Source organism: Helianthus annuus, chromosome 6 (assembly GCF_002127325.2).
Source record: "Helianthus annuus cultivar XRQ/B chromosome 6, HanXRQr2.0-SUNRISE, whole genome shotgun sequence".
Taxonomy (NCBI): domain Eukaryota; kingdom Viridiplantae; phylum Streptophyta; class Magnoliopsida; order Asterales; family Asteraceae; genus Helianthus; species Helianthus annuus.
Genome location: NC_035438.2, coordinates 118,047,073 through 118,064,087, shown reverse-complemented (window position 1 = coordinate 118,064,087; position 17,015 = coordinate 118,047,073). Strand labels below are relative to the sequence as shown.

Sequence of the window (17,015 nt, the reverse complement as noted above, 5' to 3'; positions counted from 1 at the left end):
GTACCTAGTTTATAAATAACAACGAAAACGGGATATTATAACTTTTTTTTGTAAAATTTAACTTATCTAAACATAAAACATATATGATTTATAGGCTTATTTTATCATTCGGGCTTAATTATTCTACAAGTTTTCGAGTTGTAAAAAATGTTTGGGCTTATAGAAAAATGGAATTTTAGTAATATCAAATATCCTATTTTTTTTGTTAGGGGTATCCTCGTATTTTTAGGGGTATTCTTTGTATAAAACCGGGAAAAAAACTACGAATACAGGGTTGAGCCATAGCCCGTGCTACGGCTCCTGTAACTATAGTTCTGCCCCTGCTGGTGTTTATGTGTCTTAAACATATTGTCTACCAACATTCACACACACAAAAACACATATATGTGTTGTGCATATATATATATCATAACTTGCTTGCTTAAGTTTGATACACCACAAAACCCTACAACCACAGTAGTGTGAGAAAAAAGAAGAGGGTGCTCAAAATGGAGTGGAATAGCTGCAACCCTGTACCGTTTATTCCTAGGCCGTCGCAAAGTTCTTTCGCCTTTCTTTATAACTATAACACTGATCCATACCTATACCCTCCTGGTAATTCATCCGGTCGTTATATATATGAGTGCATTTTCTTTTTCCTTTATGGTTACATTCCTTCAAAACCATGGTTTGTGTACAATATTATAGACAGTCTGAGGAGGGTAAGATGTAGACAGTCTTACTCCGTAGGAATAGAGAGGCTGCTTACAGTGAGACATCCGGCTCGATATAAATCCAAAATGTTCTAAAATATCCGGATGAAACTATGATAACTTTTTTTTAACATAAATGTTAAAGCATGTGTGAGTTTTGGATACAATGTGTTAACTTTTGATAGAATGATAACAGGAGTGGGTGGAGAGATGAAGCAGGCATCTTTACCAATGATGGAAGTGAACCAGTTTGATTATGATGGCAACAATCAGGATAAGAAGAAAAGATTGACAAGTGAGCAACTGGAGGCATTGGAAAACAGTTTCCAGGAGGAGATAAAACTGGACCCTGATAGAAAGATGAAGCTTGCACATGAACTTGGGTTGCAGCCAAGACAAGTTGCGGTTTGGTTCCAGAACCGACGTGCTCGTTGGAAGGCTAAGCAGCTCGAGCGCTTGTATGATACACTTAAACAAGAGTTTGAAGCTGTCTTTAGAGAGAAGCAAAAACTTCAAGATGAGGTACGTATGAATGTATGTATGTGCATGTCATGATTGATTGATTTCACTCGCGGAACCAAAACTTTTAGTCAGGGATTTTTTTTTTTTTTATTTACTGGATGCAACAAGGATGTTTTTAACTTCATTTCATTTCATTGACACATTCTTTGTAGAATAGTAACCAAGTTTTAAAAGTGTTTCAATTAGGTCACTCAAGTTTCAGAAGTGTTTAAATCTGGTCGCTCAACATTCATTTTTCATTAAAATTAAAGGTTTTTTCATCTATTTCATAGGTAACCATGGTGATGTGGATTTTTGTTTGTTTTTTCTCTTTTATTTGATGCTAACGTCGAGTGATGACGTGGATTGTAACTTGTTTTTCTAATATTTAATGTATTAAAGTGTTTTAATTTTTAATAAATATAATTTCATATATTAAAATAATCCGACCTCAGCATCTTGTGCTTCATTTTTTTCTTGACACATGAAAAAAAGGACATGACTCGATTTGAATGTTAAGTTATCTAATTGCGACAAAAAAATACGAGTGACTTAAATACAATACTTTTAAAACTTGGTTACTATTCTGTGACATTTTCCCTTCTTTGGTTAACTTCAACATTGACCGGACCCCTTAATTGATGAAGGTGCTAGCATTGAGAACCATACTCAAAGAACATGTCATCAACAAACAAGCAGAAGTATCAACAACAGGATACACAGACATGTCCGGGGAAGAGACCGTTGAAAGCACACCAATGGCTGCCATTCGCAGTTCCAGCAACCACTCTAACCGGGCCGTGGCTGCCGCTGACTGCAACTATATGCTCAACTATGATAGGGCTGCAATGCACACTTCATCTTATTCCAACTGGGCTGGTCTTCCTTCTTATCCATGAAACCATAGTTAGTTTACTTATTTAGTTTTAGTTGTTACCAGCTTCATTAGCTTAAGGAGTGTTATTTATGTAGTTATTGGTCAGACTCAGTGAGTCGAGTCCAAACATTAGGCCAGATTTAAGTTAAGCGCTTCTACACTAACTGATTGTAAAATTCAGATAAGTTTCTAGTTACGCTTTTGAACCACACTATTCTAACAGAGGTGTGCTAAACGTACCTCTTTTTTTAACGACAAATTTCTTTTATTCTCTGTTGTCTATGGGACTTGAACCCAACACCTCCCCCTCCTTTGTTTAAAGGTTTTTGTTAATGTATCACCACGCAATTGGTTAAATGTACCCTTTTAATCTTTTGTTTTTATATGCCGTACCCTCTTTTAAATTATAAAATATTAAGTTTTTTGCTTTTTTTACATTTAGCAAACCCTGGTAAAAACTAATAATATTCAGCATAAATTCACAAACTAAAAGAAAAAGAGAATACGAGCTGCGCAATCAATCTGCTTCCAAACAACATTTTTTTAACGGCTAACTGCTTTCCACATGTAAACTCACCCTTTCGGAGCTATGTCCAAAGGCTGACTACTCGACCAACATTTATCTATATAAAACAAAGGACTATACTTTTGTCGGTGACACTCAAGAATTTTAAATAGAAAGTAAATTATGAAAGTAACATTTTACAACTTGTAATATAGCTTTAATGTAAGAGAGCAATTATGTAGGTATATGTGAAACATGCTCGGTAAATATCAATAAAGTCTTAGCAACTTACTACAACAAGAACTATAAATGCATGTTTTTTTTTTCTTTCTTTTTTTTTTTTGGTTATTGGATTTTATCACCACTAACTATTAGCTATTAGCTGCTGCTACCTTCAACTATCACTTTAACACCCGCCACCCCCAACTTAACATTTACTTTGTTCTGTCACCACGTCGTTAACTGATCGCTAACTTTTGAGCTTGTTACTATACTTTTGGGGGTGTCTAAAGATCCCTAAAACCTTCCTGAGATCCCCAAGACACCCCCAAAAGTTAAAAAAACATCAAAAGTTAGTTATCAGTTAACGACGTGGTAACAGAACACATTAAGTGTTAAGTTAGGGGTGACGGGCGTCAAAGTGATAGTTGGGGGTGACAACAACCAATAGCCAATAGTAATAGTTGGAGGTGATTAAATCCAATAACCCTTTTTTTTTAATAATTTACTAGAATAAACATTTTCACAACGAGAATGTCCCAATATTAAAACACTTAAATGATTCAGAGCGATAATCAATCAACATTTAAACACGAAAACTTGGCACCGAGAAAGAAGAAATGCTTTGAAGACTACTGAGATGATTATAGACTTGTTATAGAAGATTATGAGTCTATTTAGAGTGATCCCTCAATATATATTTCTGTTAATATTTAACACATGGGTATTTCAGTTATGAAGTTTGGATCTACTTGAGTTGAAAACACCCATGAAAACCCTATATAACAAACCATTTTTATACAAATTTTAGGGCAAATAATATACATATTTTCAAGCATTTTGAGGTAAAAACAAAAAAGAGCCAAAGAAATTTTATTTTATTTTTAAATAAGTTTACTTGTTACATATGTAACATACGCTTTTGTTTTATGTTACACCTGCTATTATTTCTTTTCTTTTTTTTAAATCCTTAGGCGCTTTTTTTTTTCTTATAACGCTTGAAATTACTTATAATACACACCCTAAAAATTTTATATAAAACAAAAACAGTGTTACATAAAGTTTTCACGAGTTTTCCCAACCCAAGTGGGTTTTGATTTTATCTTTGCCCTGTCATTTCACAAAAAGAAAAAAAAAGAGTCTAAATGTATATAGGTTAAATATTGTAGTATAATGACAAAAATACCCTTGCGTTTTCGTTTGTTTTTAACTAGGGTTAGGCACTTAGGCTTAAATCTTAATACCCAACAATATTACAAAAATAAACTATAAATCCCAACTTTTTACTTGAAACCCTTGGACCCAAAGGTTTTACTTTTGAAAAACTAGAGTAATCAACTCTTATATATTACGTTGTATAATAAAAATAAAAAAAAAAATCATAAATATATATAAAAATATCAATATTAGTAATAACAAAAAATCAAAGCCCAACCAAGGTTGAGCTTGAAAAGTACTCTCATGTCAAGCTCGAGCTTTAAAAATTGAGCTCTAAAGGAGCTGAGGTCGAGCTCTATCTTAGGCAAGCTCGGACTAGACTCGGCTCATTTACACCACTACTGCTATAACAGGAGCCAATCATTTTGACACCACACATGAATTCATAGCAACATCCATTATTTAGTAACAAAAAACAATTAACAAAATTTGAATCAGTAGTATGTTTTGGATCACTTGATTAAAATTCGAAAATATATATTATCATATGATGATTAAAAGCGAACAAAAAGCGTGTCTATGTAGATAAAATTCAGAAGCCAAGGACTGGTAGATTCACTCTGAATGACAAAAACATGGATCACATGACTTGGTAACTCTCGGTTACTAGTTGAGTCCTCTGAGAAAACTTGGGAGGAGCTCCACCCTTTAGCGGGACAATGCTTGCAACCTGCAAATATTTAAATTCCAGTTACTCGACGCGAACATTTCTAGTGACTGTGCCGAGTTTATAACAGGTCAAATAAAAAAATCTGTAAATAGGACAAATGTGTCAAAAGCCGCCCTTAATATCATTCAATTAAGAGAACAAACTCAAAATTTTTACGGGTAATATAGTTTTCTTTAACATCCTTGTCAGAAATTGATAATTGATAGTCTACAATATTTAAAGAGGATTGACGAAAAAGTGTTGGCCTTACATATGAAGGGAATCAAACTATCATTCAAAGAAAGAGTAAACTGCCAAAATGGTCCCTGAGGTTTGGTCACTTTTGTCACTTTAGTCCAAAACTCAAACCTTTTGAATCTGGGTCCCTGAGGTTTCAATTTTGTAGCCATTTTCATCTAAAAGCAAAATCTGGTCAGATTTTTCAGTTAACATCAAATTTTTTTTTGTCTTTTTCTTCCCTTTTAATGAAGGGGAAAATGGTCTGATACCATTTTGCCCTTTATTAAAATGGAGGAAAAAAGACAAAAAGCTGAATGTTAACTGAAAAATCTGACAAGATTTTGATTTTGGATGAAAATGGCAACAAAATTGAAACCACCAGGACTCAGATTCAAAAGGTTTGAGTTTTGGACTAAAGTGGCAAAAGTGACCAAACCTCAAGGACCATTTTGGCAGTTTACTCTTCAAAGAAATTTTGGGCAGAATGTATACCTTCATGTCACTGAAAGTACTAGTTGCTGAAAACCGCACAGAAATGGGGAAGAAGACCGAGGTATCGGCTGGAGGAACAACAAACTCCATCGAGCCACTACACAATGGTATATTATTAGTACTCATGTATCAAATCAAGGAAACCATAATTTAAAATGATGTGCACTTGCCTGCGGTTGGAGTTATCAATGAGAAGTATAGACCACTCTAGTATCGAATTTCTAGAATCAAACCTGCATTTGGTAAGAAAAAAAAACTCTTATGAATGAATACCTTAATTCTGACTTTATAAGTTTAGTAGGAGGAAATGACGTTACATGTATGTACCTAGACGTGTACAAACCGGTTTTAGAACCGAAACCGGGAAAAAAACCGAAACCGTTTTTTTTTAACCGGTTTTTTTATAATGGGTTTTACAACCGAACCGAACCGCCGGTTGTAGACTGGTTAGGATTCTTGATCTGAAAAACCGGTTAATAACCGAAACCGGTTTTAAAAAACCGGTTTTTTTTTGGCAAAAACCAGTTAAAAACTGATCCCAACCGGTTACACCTGTTATGGTTATGGTTTTGGACTTGAAAAACCGGTTAGTAACCGAAACCGGTTATAGAAAAAACCGGTTTTCGTTTTGGATGAAAAAAACCGGTTCGGTTAATAACCGAAACCGGTTTTTGAAAAAAAAAAACGATTTGTACGTGGTTGTGTAACATCATCAATCAATAAAAGTGTAACCAGACAATTATTATAACATAGGCTAAGAACTCACCTCCATTCCCCATCGACCTGTCTAACATTTGGTGCCTCTCTAAGAGCGGGAAGAGGAACAGAAATAACCACATTTTGTAAATCAAACATTGACGAAGCTTCATATTCTATGCTAACATAGGTTTCATTTCCAGAAACGGAAGGCCAGCAGTTAACTGACACACGGAATTGAACTCAAAACAAAGTATATAAAAACATACAGATAAAACAAAGAAAATATATGATAGAAACTTACTAGTCAATGGCACAGCTGACTCATCTTTACTTTGCATTCTCCACTTGAGGAGACCAAGACCGTCACCAGACTGGCCAGCGGGAAATGGCCTGTTAGGGTCTTTGGATCCTAGAATATTTTCACTGGAGAACAACTCTTTGTTGATGTTAGGATGTGTCTTGAATTTGATCTCTGGATTACCAGCACTTTCAATCTGTACATCATAACAAACTTGTCTTTAAAGAGCCCACAATAATCTACCGCTTTAAAACTTAAGCATTAAGCGAATTAACCGACCATAACCGAATTAACCGACAAAACCAAATACCAAATTAAATAAAAAACCAGTGGGATCGGTTAATTGTTTTTCTAAAAACCGAAAGTAGCGGGTGGGTTATGGTTATCAACTTTTCCAAACCAACATGCAAAATCTTTGTCAGATTTTAGACTTTTCACCATTTTTTCAATATTTTATGTTTTTAGTTGAAGTGTTGAACGTTTGTTAGAATAGATGGGTTATATCATATATGTTTTGGTTGAATGTTTGTTTGAATTTACGAATTGTATCATATCGTTTTGTTTGAATATTCAGTAACAATTGATATTTACATTATAGATTATATGTATTTTTAATTCTATGTACTACACTAATATATAGAAATTCTATGTAATATACTAATATATAGAAATGTGTGATAACAATTTATTCCCGGGTCAAAATAAAATTGAGCCATTTTTAGCTAGGCCGAAATTCACGGTTAACCGACCCGCTATTACCTTCAAAATCAGTTAACCGAAACCACCATAACCGGTCGATTATGGTTTTGGTTATCTATTAACCGACATTGCGATTATGGCTATAGTTTTGGGCCAAAACTGACCCAAACTGACCCATGCACACCCCTACCTAAAAGTAACATAATCTAAGGTATAATTAAAGTGGTAGTAGAATGAGAACCTGAACTTGGATAAAACCATCATCCTGGTTAAGTACTTGGAGAGACAAAGTTCCCTGCACATCGAAGTTGGCGAGACCACCGTCTCTCTTAAGTGCCACATTAATCTTCTCTTCAACCGTCAAAGTGACGGGATCAGTTGGTGGTGGAGCAGCAGCAGCTTTGCTTGGTCTTACGTCCTCAACAATAACTTCACCTTCGGCTTTCAGTGATTCCAAGAACTGGTTCGCCCTTTGTGATTTGCCGAGCTTCATACCCATTCCTTTCGCTGGAGCAGTAACCGCCGCAGATGGACGACCTGAGAGGAATCAACATACATATCACTAGTAGTCAGTGTTGTAATAATCACTAGGCGTCGGCCGTTGAGGTACCGACTAGCGATTAATCGGAATGGGATTTTATTTAATTTTCAGTTTTATATGTATGCACACAAATTTTTATATGTAACTTTTAAGTACACGTGTTTTAACACCTTCTTCGACCCATATTTTCAAGTAGATAGGATTCATTGCCGGTATTTACAGGTTTTGGTCAAGAATCTGGCCGGAATCGCTAGGCTGCCACCGATTTTTGGCCAATTGGGACAGGCTTTGACCACTATTGTCCACCTACTTATTAATTGGCCGATTAAATAAAAATTACTTGGGCGACAAATCGGAGGCTAGTCGGGAATTTTACAACCATGCTATTAGTTAATGAAATGTCATCTTCATAGTCTTAACAATACTAAACTTTAAAAGAAATTTTTCATTTTATTTATTTTTTTGCATTTCCTGACCTTTAGACTTGGTTGAGAAGGAGTCCACTTCAGAGGTTATTCCGAATCCAGAACCACTTCCAAAGGTATTACCACTCGATATACCCATATCATTGCTAAAACCACTATCCATTCTTCCCATTGAACTCATTGATTGAAGAGCTGAATAGCCACCTTTTTCCAATTTGCCCCTCTCGATCTGCCGAAGTTTCACACAAACTTGTTGTAACAGCAATAGAAAAGAAATGGCAATAAAAATCTAATGACCTTACCTTGCTTTTATCAATCTCGTTAGCTTTACGCTTCATTACATCCTTGGTTTCATTGATCTTGCTTTGCAATACCAATTTGTGCAATCTCTCTTCGTGACTCTCCATCTCACAGTATTGCCGGACTTGTGCAACAGTCACGTTCTCCTTGTGTCCGAGAGAAATCACTTCGTCGAAAGCAAAAATCAGCTCAAATGCGTTCTTGCAAATACCTTCTTCATCTAAAGAAGCAGAATACTCAGGGACCTATGTCTAGTTAAGGAAAGCACTAGAACTGTAGCCTATGATGTATTATTATTTGCATGGATATGAAGCAATAGAAGGCATCAATTTTGAAAATTCCCAGTTTCATCTTTGTATAAACACTATACAAAAGGTAATATTTTAGTATTCCGGAATATATAAAGAAGAAGATGACTAGTTTTATGCTAAAAAGGATACGACTTTAGAGAGAAGCCTCAGTGTATCAAGATCCTCAAGGATATTGCTTTGCTTGTTAGTCACAAGCAGCAGATATACACCCTCCATTGGCTGGTACACATAGCGCACATTTTCAGTCTCAACATAGGTATGCTGTTTCCCACTTCCAATCAATTTGGGAAAAGCTGCCAGAAGCCCCTCGATTCTGATTCGGGACATTTCGACAAACTGCCTTGAAACAAGTGCTGTACAAGAATTATATAACACTTAGTTAATAACAATATCTGTTTACAATATCATTAAGCATGACATACATACAAATGAACTTGATAACCTATAAACAAGCTACCCCACTAACTTCTATTTGGTATGAGCCATAGGCCATAACTCATGCTCATGGATACTTGTTCAAAACCTGGCCACTACTACTGCACTGCATCTCATATACATTCTAGTAAAACGTGAGTCTAGAGGGATGTCTCCGTTAAAGGAGAGTCAAGTTCTAGGGTTGAAAGTTGAAACATCACTTAGGGTAAAGCCAATCTCCTCATATAAAGCACAGTTCTGATGGATTTTAGCTAAATGTACAGAAATTGCAAGCTTTAATTAGTGAGTGAACACAGGCCTTCGCATCTAGTTAAGTATTCATCATGCTAGAGCGACCGAGCGAGTTTTAAGACACTTTATCACATGCTACATTTTATTGCTATAGACTTTAAAAGAGGCTAAAAAAACAAAAAAAAAAATAACCAAACTATTCATGCATTGGATAAATTACATCTTAGGATGCGCCAGAGCCAGATAACGCACACGTATCAATTGCCTCAAACAGCGATCCCATCAAACCAGAACAAAAATGTTAAATGATAGAAGATGGATGACGCTGGTGCATCTTAGTTTGGGCCATACACAGAAACAAGTTCTTACACTAGTAAACAAGACTAATAATAAGGCTATGCGGTGTGGGGCTCGGCCTGGCCCGTCGCCGACCCAAACACCATTTCCACCCCCCCCCCCCCAGTGTCGTCCTGAACGTCGCCCTCCCGACGTTGGAGACGGGCACTACAACTCATATATATATATATATATAGGGTTGAGTTCATTTCAGAACTCTAAATAACTACAGAACTTTCAGAACTCCTAATAAACAATCATTTTATATATAAGTTTTTGTAATTAGGATATTTTTATCATCTATTATATGTATTTCTTTGATTACATACATGTTAAAAGTAGTTTACATATGTTTAATTGCCAAAATTATATATATGTGTCATAACTAATTACATATATGTAAAAAAACTAGTTTACATATGTGTAATTATAAAATTACATATAAAAAATGATAAAATTACTCTTAACATGTATGTAATTGTAAAAATACACATAATCAATGATAAAATTATCCTAAACATAAAAATATATAAATAAAAAGATTGTTTATTAGGAGTTCTGCGAGTTCTGAAAATATTTATGGTTCTGAAATGATCCTGGCCCTATATATATATATATATATATATATATATATATATTAGGCCGATCCCCCATTTCCTTAGTTTCGTCCCCTTTGCCCCATCCTCACACCCATCCTACGTGGCACTTACGTGGTGGATCATCCTCCAAGGATGGGCCTCTACCATACCGCATAGCCTAACAAGCCAAACTATCAAACTGAAATTCTGTATTATGCTTCGGAAATGCTCTTAATCAAATTCGTAAAATTCTCACTCAATTTGAGGAGATCACAATATCTTCACTCATTTCAAACATAAAAGAAGTAAAAAACACTACTAAATACCCCCAAACAATTCTAACTGACTGTAATCTCTCTTTAAAATGCACAAAAACCACATATATCAATCACATATGCTCTACTTAAAGGATCTAAAACATACACATAACAAGATTAAGATCTCACCTTTTCCAGATTTACTGGTAATGGAAGCTGCTAGAACAACCTACATACAAAACAAAGACTTCCAGATCACAACCGATGCCAAAACCGCAATGCAATTTCAGATTCGAAGTAAACAATTACTCAATTTAAACATCTAATGAGACTGATTACCATTATGTCGAGTATTCAGATTGAACAGCTACTGGATCAAATGCAAGTGTTTGCGTAAACCTACAGACAAAACTAAAACAGATCAAAGTGTCAGATCCGTGTAATAATGTTAAGAGATCGGAAAGAGTGAACCGCACCGCTCAATTGAGTGCTCCGGCGACGGAAGTGGGCGGAGATCCGGCGGATGAACGGTTACTGTCGTCTGTAATGGGTTGAATTATGGAAAAATTGGGAGATTTGGTTTTAAGAAGATGGAATAATATAAAATTATTATTTACACCCTTATGTAGTTACTAGGTTCTAGTTATGACCCCACTTGCTTGTTTTTTTTTTTTTTAACCACAAAACTTCTATATATTGATAAAAGTTTCAAATTGTTATTATCAACTATTGAGATTCCCCTGCGCCATACGGAGAGAATTCGTTCAAGCACGTTCAAATATTTTTTTGGTAAGAATCAGTCGATTTGTTAGGGTGCCGACACGGTATTAGCAATACGTTGTCAACAGAAAAAAGGTTAACACAATCGCGTATTTTTGTTAAGTTAATGAACAAAAACTTTTATATGTTTTAAGTAAATATATTATCTGTAGTATAAGTTAGAAAAGGAAACTTTATATATGTAACAAGTGATAAAATGTATACTCTCTATTAAAGGAGCTTAGAGGATGACCTAATTTTGCCTACGTGTCAACCATCTAGCCATGCCACGTAGGATCTGATGATGTCATAATTCGGATATATAAATATATAAATAAATCTATAGTTTTGGCTCCATTTTCAAACCTGACTTCAAATATAGTTTTGGCTCCATTTTCAAAATTTAAACACCTCTCTCTCTCAAATATCGGAAAAGAAAGGGGCGTCAATCAAGAACCCTAATTCATTCTGACGGAGAACAAGAAGAGGAATTCAGAGATCAACGGTCTAATGATTCAGAGATCAACAAGAAGATGAATTCTGACATGTATAGATTTGGTAACGAAGAGGATGATGGCGGTGTTTCGGGTTGCAGAAGCGACGATGGTGGTGACCTTCAATTGCTGAATTTGTTTCATATATGTGTAGATCCACAAACCCTAAGGTATTTATTCTAACTGTTTTGAGCTTTAATTTTTAGCCTGATATTTGATTTATCAAAATATGTTTGAAATTTTGAATAGATTTAACTGATTTAAGTGTGTTTGTAAGTTTGTTTGCACTTATTTTGATGTTTTGAGGTATTTATTTTGAATAGATTTAACTGATTTAAGAGTATAGATTCTAATTAGGTTAAGGATTTGAGCTTTATTTTTGACCTAACTGTTGATTTTTTTATTATAGGTTTGAAATATTGAATAGATCCGTTGTATTTTGAGAAGAACCGATTGAATCGCCTGAATTTGCTTAATTGAACATGTTCATGTGGTTTAAACAAGAGCAATGAAAATTGTGGTCAGGTTGCAGAGATGTTAATTTTGGAGCTATTTGGTTAGAACGTTGCAGATGCGAAATATCCTTACTAAATTTGGTGAATACAAACGCTTCGGACTGTTTTGGTGAATACAAACGCTTCGGACTGTGTTGATTTGTGAGGTTTTGGTGTGTGCTGCTAGGTTTAGAAGAAGAGGACGTTTCTCAAGTGTACTCAAAAGGGCCAAATCTTGGTATGTAATCCTTTAATGTGGTAATTTGCTGTATTTTAGAAATTAGGGTTCTAATTTGGGGTTTTTCATTAGATGTAGTGTTTTCATAGAGCTCTACTGTCAACTGTCTTCTATCAGGTACAAGATCTCTGTTTTAAAATTGCTGATTAAAATTGTTGATAATTAAAATTGCGTAGAGTTTAGTTCATGAAATTAGGTATTTAGGTAATTTAAAGATTCTTTCTATTTGCTCAAATTAATTGATGTCTCTTGCATAGGCAGACTGTATCTGATGTAAGACTAATTGATTATTGGAACTTGTATGATTCTGTGACAGGACATGATAATAAGGAATGCTGAGTTATTTTGTTTACCTGTCAACGTCTAAAACAAAGGCTGCCTAACTACGTCTAAAGTGCTCCTCTTGAGTTATATTTTATAACTTTAATTTAATTCTGTTACATGTTATTTTCAGTTTGTTGTTTGTATTTTGATGGTATTGTAAGGCAGCCATTGGTTTGTTAGGATTTCGTTTACTTTTTTCATATGCATATATTAGGCTTCCCTTAATGCTACTCAGTCCTCTGTTAAAGAGTTTAATTAAGAAGTTGAGTCAATACATTCAAATTACTCGATCTATTTGTGCTCGGTTGTATATTTTAAATGATATGTATTATCTGTAGAAATTGATTAACAGTTTTATATAACTATAGTTGTTATACGAATTGTTTCGACTGAGATTTTGATAAGTTTTACAAATATTTTGAACGTTTTGAACTGTTTTACACAAGTTTTAGTTTGGTCAATTGAATGTTTGATCATGTCAGTCAATTTCCATTGATTTCGAATCAATTTTCAGTCTAATTTGATCGAGTTTCGGTGTGATTTTTTGTTTTGTGACATGTGCCGAGAAAGATGATGACTCAGATCATGCTTCAGAGGACGATGAGAGGAAAAAAAGAGGTATGTTGTCATTTTGTAAACTCTCTTGATTTGTGTTATATATTGTTGTATAGCTCGGACCGATGTGAAATTTTATAGTTTTTAATACAAATGAGAAGTCGGCTTGTCTAAAATTCATCTGGGTTATCAACATTGGAAGCGAGGTAGTTGTTTTAGTTACTACTCACTTCCCAATATAATTACCTGTTATAGTAATGCAACTTTAAATTGGTCCAACGATAGTAATTTTACTGAAATTTGTTTTACCATTTAAATAGATTATAATATTGTTTTTGACTGATTAAATTCAATAAACCGGGAAATTGTTTGTTAAAATTATAATTTAACTTTCAAATTCTGAAAATATACTTTTATAACTATGAATGTCGGCTATAATTTGTCATGGTATATATTATTGAATCATATGGCTTTTTAAGTAGATGTGTAGTTTTGAAGGTGTGGTGCGTCTGTTGTGTTTGATTTGTTTTTTTATATTAAAGAAGGACGTCACGAGACGGTACTGGTGGATCGTCGGATCAATTGACGGATCTGCCTCAGGTGCAAGTCAAATGCTCATTGGTTTACATGGATTTTGAAGGACGGTCTGATGGTCGATCAATCAAATCAATTGATGTCGTAGCAGTTTCTCTCCGGAAAGGGTATTCAGGTAATTTCTTCTCTTTTTCTTGCAGTAAAATCAATTGCATCTCATAACATCTTTCCAAGTTACTTCTTTTAAGGAAAGGGTATTCAGTTTTCAATTAGATCATGGGCTTAGTCTTTTATACTTTTATTACATGCATTGAAATTGGTACATTGTACTTTGTTGTTTGTAAACTTCAAATTCAATCTTTCCTTTTCCTTAGAAAGTTGGTTAGCTGAGACCAAGTCGGTGTGTGTTTGAAGAACCTATGACAAAACCAAAATTGTGCATTGAAAACAAAACCAAAAAAAAAAATAAAAAAGACGAAAACCATATCTAAAATCAGCATAGTGAAACAGAAGTAGGAGGGTCGTAGACAAAGTTAACGACTGAAACAAATTAAGATACATACAAGCAAGAATTTAAGAAATTAAATGTTGATATATATGTGGATGACTCACAACAACCATGTGTAGGATACTATGATCACCATCACTGTAACTAACAAAGAATCAATAAAGTGCTAATAAAACATTAGAATCAATTGATCAAACAACTACACTTGAGTCTGTAAGACTACCATATTGAGTGCTGTTGCCCCTAATGTAGCTTTCAACTTTAGCCCTAGAATATCTACAAGTACCAAACAATCTTAATTTAATTAAAATTAAGGAAAAAGTTACCCGTGTTTGTTGAAACTGTTTCGCTTCCAAAATTGTTAAAGTCAGCACGTAAATGAACATTAAACAGATCATCCATGGTACCAAACAACAATCTTAAGAAAAAAAATTTAGATGAAATATTTTCTAATTTATCGAAAATGGAACACCGTCTCTTTATCTTCAAACTCATGAAAAGATGTAAAAGTAAACTGTGATAAAAAAATTAATACTTATAAAATATGAAGTATTAAGAAAGTAGCAATTACATATAAAAAAGAAAACTAATCAAACACATCTAACTCTAATAGCAAGAATCAAGAAACTTTAACTTCAACTCCATGGAGCACTGAACCTCTCGATGTATCTCATTGATCTTTCTCATGAAATCCAGGTCTCTCTCTCCACATTCTATATTACTCGCAACACACAGGTCACGAACGGAAGTAGTCGGCATCGCCCTCAAGTCCCTCGAAACCTGGTCTCTTGTCAGCAGACCAACTTCCAGTCCGTTAAAACACCTCTTCAACTCTTGAAGAGTAGACCTATCAGCCAAAACTTGGTCTTCGATTTGTTTAATAAAGCGTTGCTTGAAATCGTCAGATTTTGCAAAAGTATATGACTCCATTTTAATATATTTATAAGAACTAAGGCAAAACAATAATAGTTGCTCCTCTGTTTCACTGAATGAATCTGTTTTGATGAAAAAAAAAAATTTTTGGCAATGCTATTATATAGTATATGTAACAGGCCAAATGTCAGCTTTAAAGGCAATCATTAAATAAACATTTATACTTAAAAACCATGTACATGTAATGATTTAAGAGTCAAAAACGTGTATATGGGAAATGGCTGTTCAGTTATCCTATCAACTATTTTAATGCAAAACTTTTGAAAAATGAGTTTTCATGGGAAAACAAGTAAAATTAAATATGTAGAAAACCAAGGAACAAAATTGAAACCTTCAAAAAAAGGTTATCATAATTAGGAGATGTCTCTTCATTTACCCTATCAAACATTTTAAACACTATAAATGATCATTTTTAGTTTACTTGAAAACATCAACACTTCAATTTAAAAAAAAAAAACCTTCATCCTAAAACAAATCGTCCAAAAACACTCACATTCTTCCTAAATGGCAAGGAAAACCTTCTACCACTGGTCGGATACTACTGATCTTAAAATCGAATTTTCAACCTGGTCACTCCAAGAACAGAGAAACGTTGAAGAACTCAACATAAAAGTTGCTATGGGTAGTGATAATTATTATAAACAAACCTGGAGTAGCATTGCACTACTGGATGAAGTTGTCTGTTCTACTCCAACAGAGTTTAAAGAAAAAGCAGAAGAGTTTATTACAAATTTGCTGAAACAGGATCAGAAGACATGTGATATGCTAGCTGATCTACGAATTAAAACAAAAAATGAAATTGCATGGAAGAAGGCGAGAGAACGAGATATTCTAGGAAGTGTTAATTGTAATGTTTAATTTTTTATTTTTATTATTTTTCAAAATCATAATTTTGTAATACTATGGTTTAATATTGAATATTCAAAGTTTCAAAATCAGAATTTTGCAATTTCACTTTTACCAGTTTCAATAATAACAAAACAATTCCATTAGTCTTGGCCCAATGAATATTGTTGCAAAAATATCCATTAGTCTTGGTTATTGTTTAAAAAAGTTCAATCAAAAAGATTACAATTTTAAAGTTAAATATAAAATCCTTTTATTGGTTAACAATTTTAATTTTAAATATAAAGATGTGATCATTTTTGCACGAATTGACATAACCGTTTTTAAAATAACTGTCTATGATTGTAGGAGTGTTGTTTTATGACATTATCCTTAATCCCCATTTATTAGATAAGTAGATACTAATAGTAATTAACATTTTAATGAATCTGATCTGTTAAAAGAGCTGCAACCTTGGAGGTTGTCACACCCAGGTTTTTGCGGAAGCGTGGGTTTAATTGGTGTGACTTCTTAATACCATAGCAACAATCATAACAATGTTATATGAAAATAAAACACATGATGATCATCAATTCATTAAGTTTAAAGTTACCACTACGTCATTGTTTAAATTGTCGACACATAAAACAAAATACAACCATGACATAATTAAAACATGTTCATATGACACAACAAAAGACTTAGATAAAAACGTGGAATAAAGACATGTAAACCGTCCAGGTAAGGGTTACACCTCCTAAACATGGATGACATCATTATTCCCTACGCAACTTGACACGACTGCACACATCGCCAGATCCATTAATTTCCGGAAATACATGTAGTTT

General features: G+C 34.1%; 2 protein-coding genes across 3 annotated transcripts; one reads left to right on the top strand and one right to left on the bottom strand.

The window, feature by feature from the left end:
• Window positions 1–344: 344 nt before the first annotated feature.
• LOC110864098 (putative homeobox-leucine zipper protein ATHB-51) lies at window positions 345–2,338 on the top strand. The gene is made up of 3 exons (XM_022113207.2): window positions 345–594; window positions 889–1,214; window positions 1,841–2,338. Exons 1-3 carry the CDS (start codon window positions 489–491, stop codon window positions 2,090–2,092), a joined length of 684 nt encoding a protein of 227 aa, XP_021968899.1. The 5' UTR covers window positions 345–488; the 3' UTR covers window positions 2,093–2,338.
• Window positions 2,339–4,392: 2,054 nt separating this feature from the next.
• On the bottom strand, window positions 4,393–11,164 carry LOC110865719 (coatomer subunit delta). Of its 2 annotated transcripts, none has more exons than XM_022115046.2 (12): window positions 10,980–11,110; window positions 10,843–10,914; window positions 10,693–10,732; window positions 8,796–9,019; window positions 8,358–8,600; window positions 8,107–8,284; window positions 7,331–7,626; window positions 6,394–6,586; window positions 6,160–6,313; window positions 5,564–5,626; window positions 5,394–5,490; window positions 4,393–4,682 (listed from the first exon to the last, which is right to left on the bottom strand). In XM_022115046.2, exons 2-12 carry the CDS (start codon window positions 10,843–10,845, stop codon window positions 4,593–4,595), a joined length of 1,581 nt encoding a protein of 526 aa, XP_021970738.1. In that variant the 5' UTR covers window positions 10,846–10,914; window positions 10,980–11,110; the 3' UTR covers window positions 4,393–4,592. The 2 variants fall into 2 exon arrangements, with proteins under 2 accessions (XP_021970738.1, XP_021970739.1); XM_022115047.2 differs by having other exon boundaries at window positions 4,414–4,682; window positions 10,843–10,902; window positions 10,980–11,164.
• Between the last annotated feature and the right edge of the window lie 5,851 nt (window positions 11,165–17,015).

Excerpts from the sequence above, each read along its gene's own strand:
- LOC110864098 (XM_022113207.2), top strand. The coding sequence starts at position 489 with ATGGAGTGGAATAGCTGCAACCCTGTACCGTTTATTCCTAGGCCGTCG. Across the intron at positions 595-888 it reads TCCATACCTATACCCTCCTG|GAGTGGGTGGAGAGATGAAG; the intron begins GTAATTCATCCG and ends GAATGATAACAG. Across the intron at positions 1,215-1,840 it reads AGCAAAAACTTCAAGATGAG|GTGCTAGCATTGAGAACCAT; the intron begins GTACGTATGAAT and ends TAATTGATGAAG.
- LOC110865719 (XM_022115047.2), bottom strand. Across the intron at positions 8,285-8,357 it reads ACGAGATTGATAAAAGCAAG|ATCGAGAGGGGCAAATTGGA; the intron begins GTAAGGTCATTA and ends AAACTTCGGCAG. Across the intron at positions 6,587-7,330 it reads ATGGTTTTATCCAAGTTCAG|ATTGAAAGTGCTGGTAATCC; the intron begins GTTCTCATTCTA and ends TATGATGTACAG.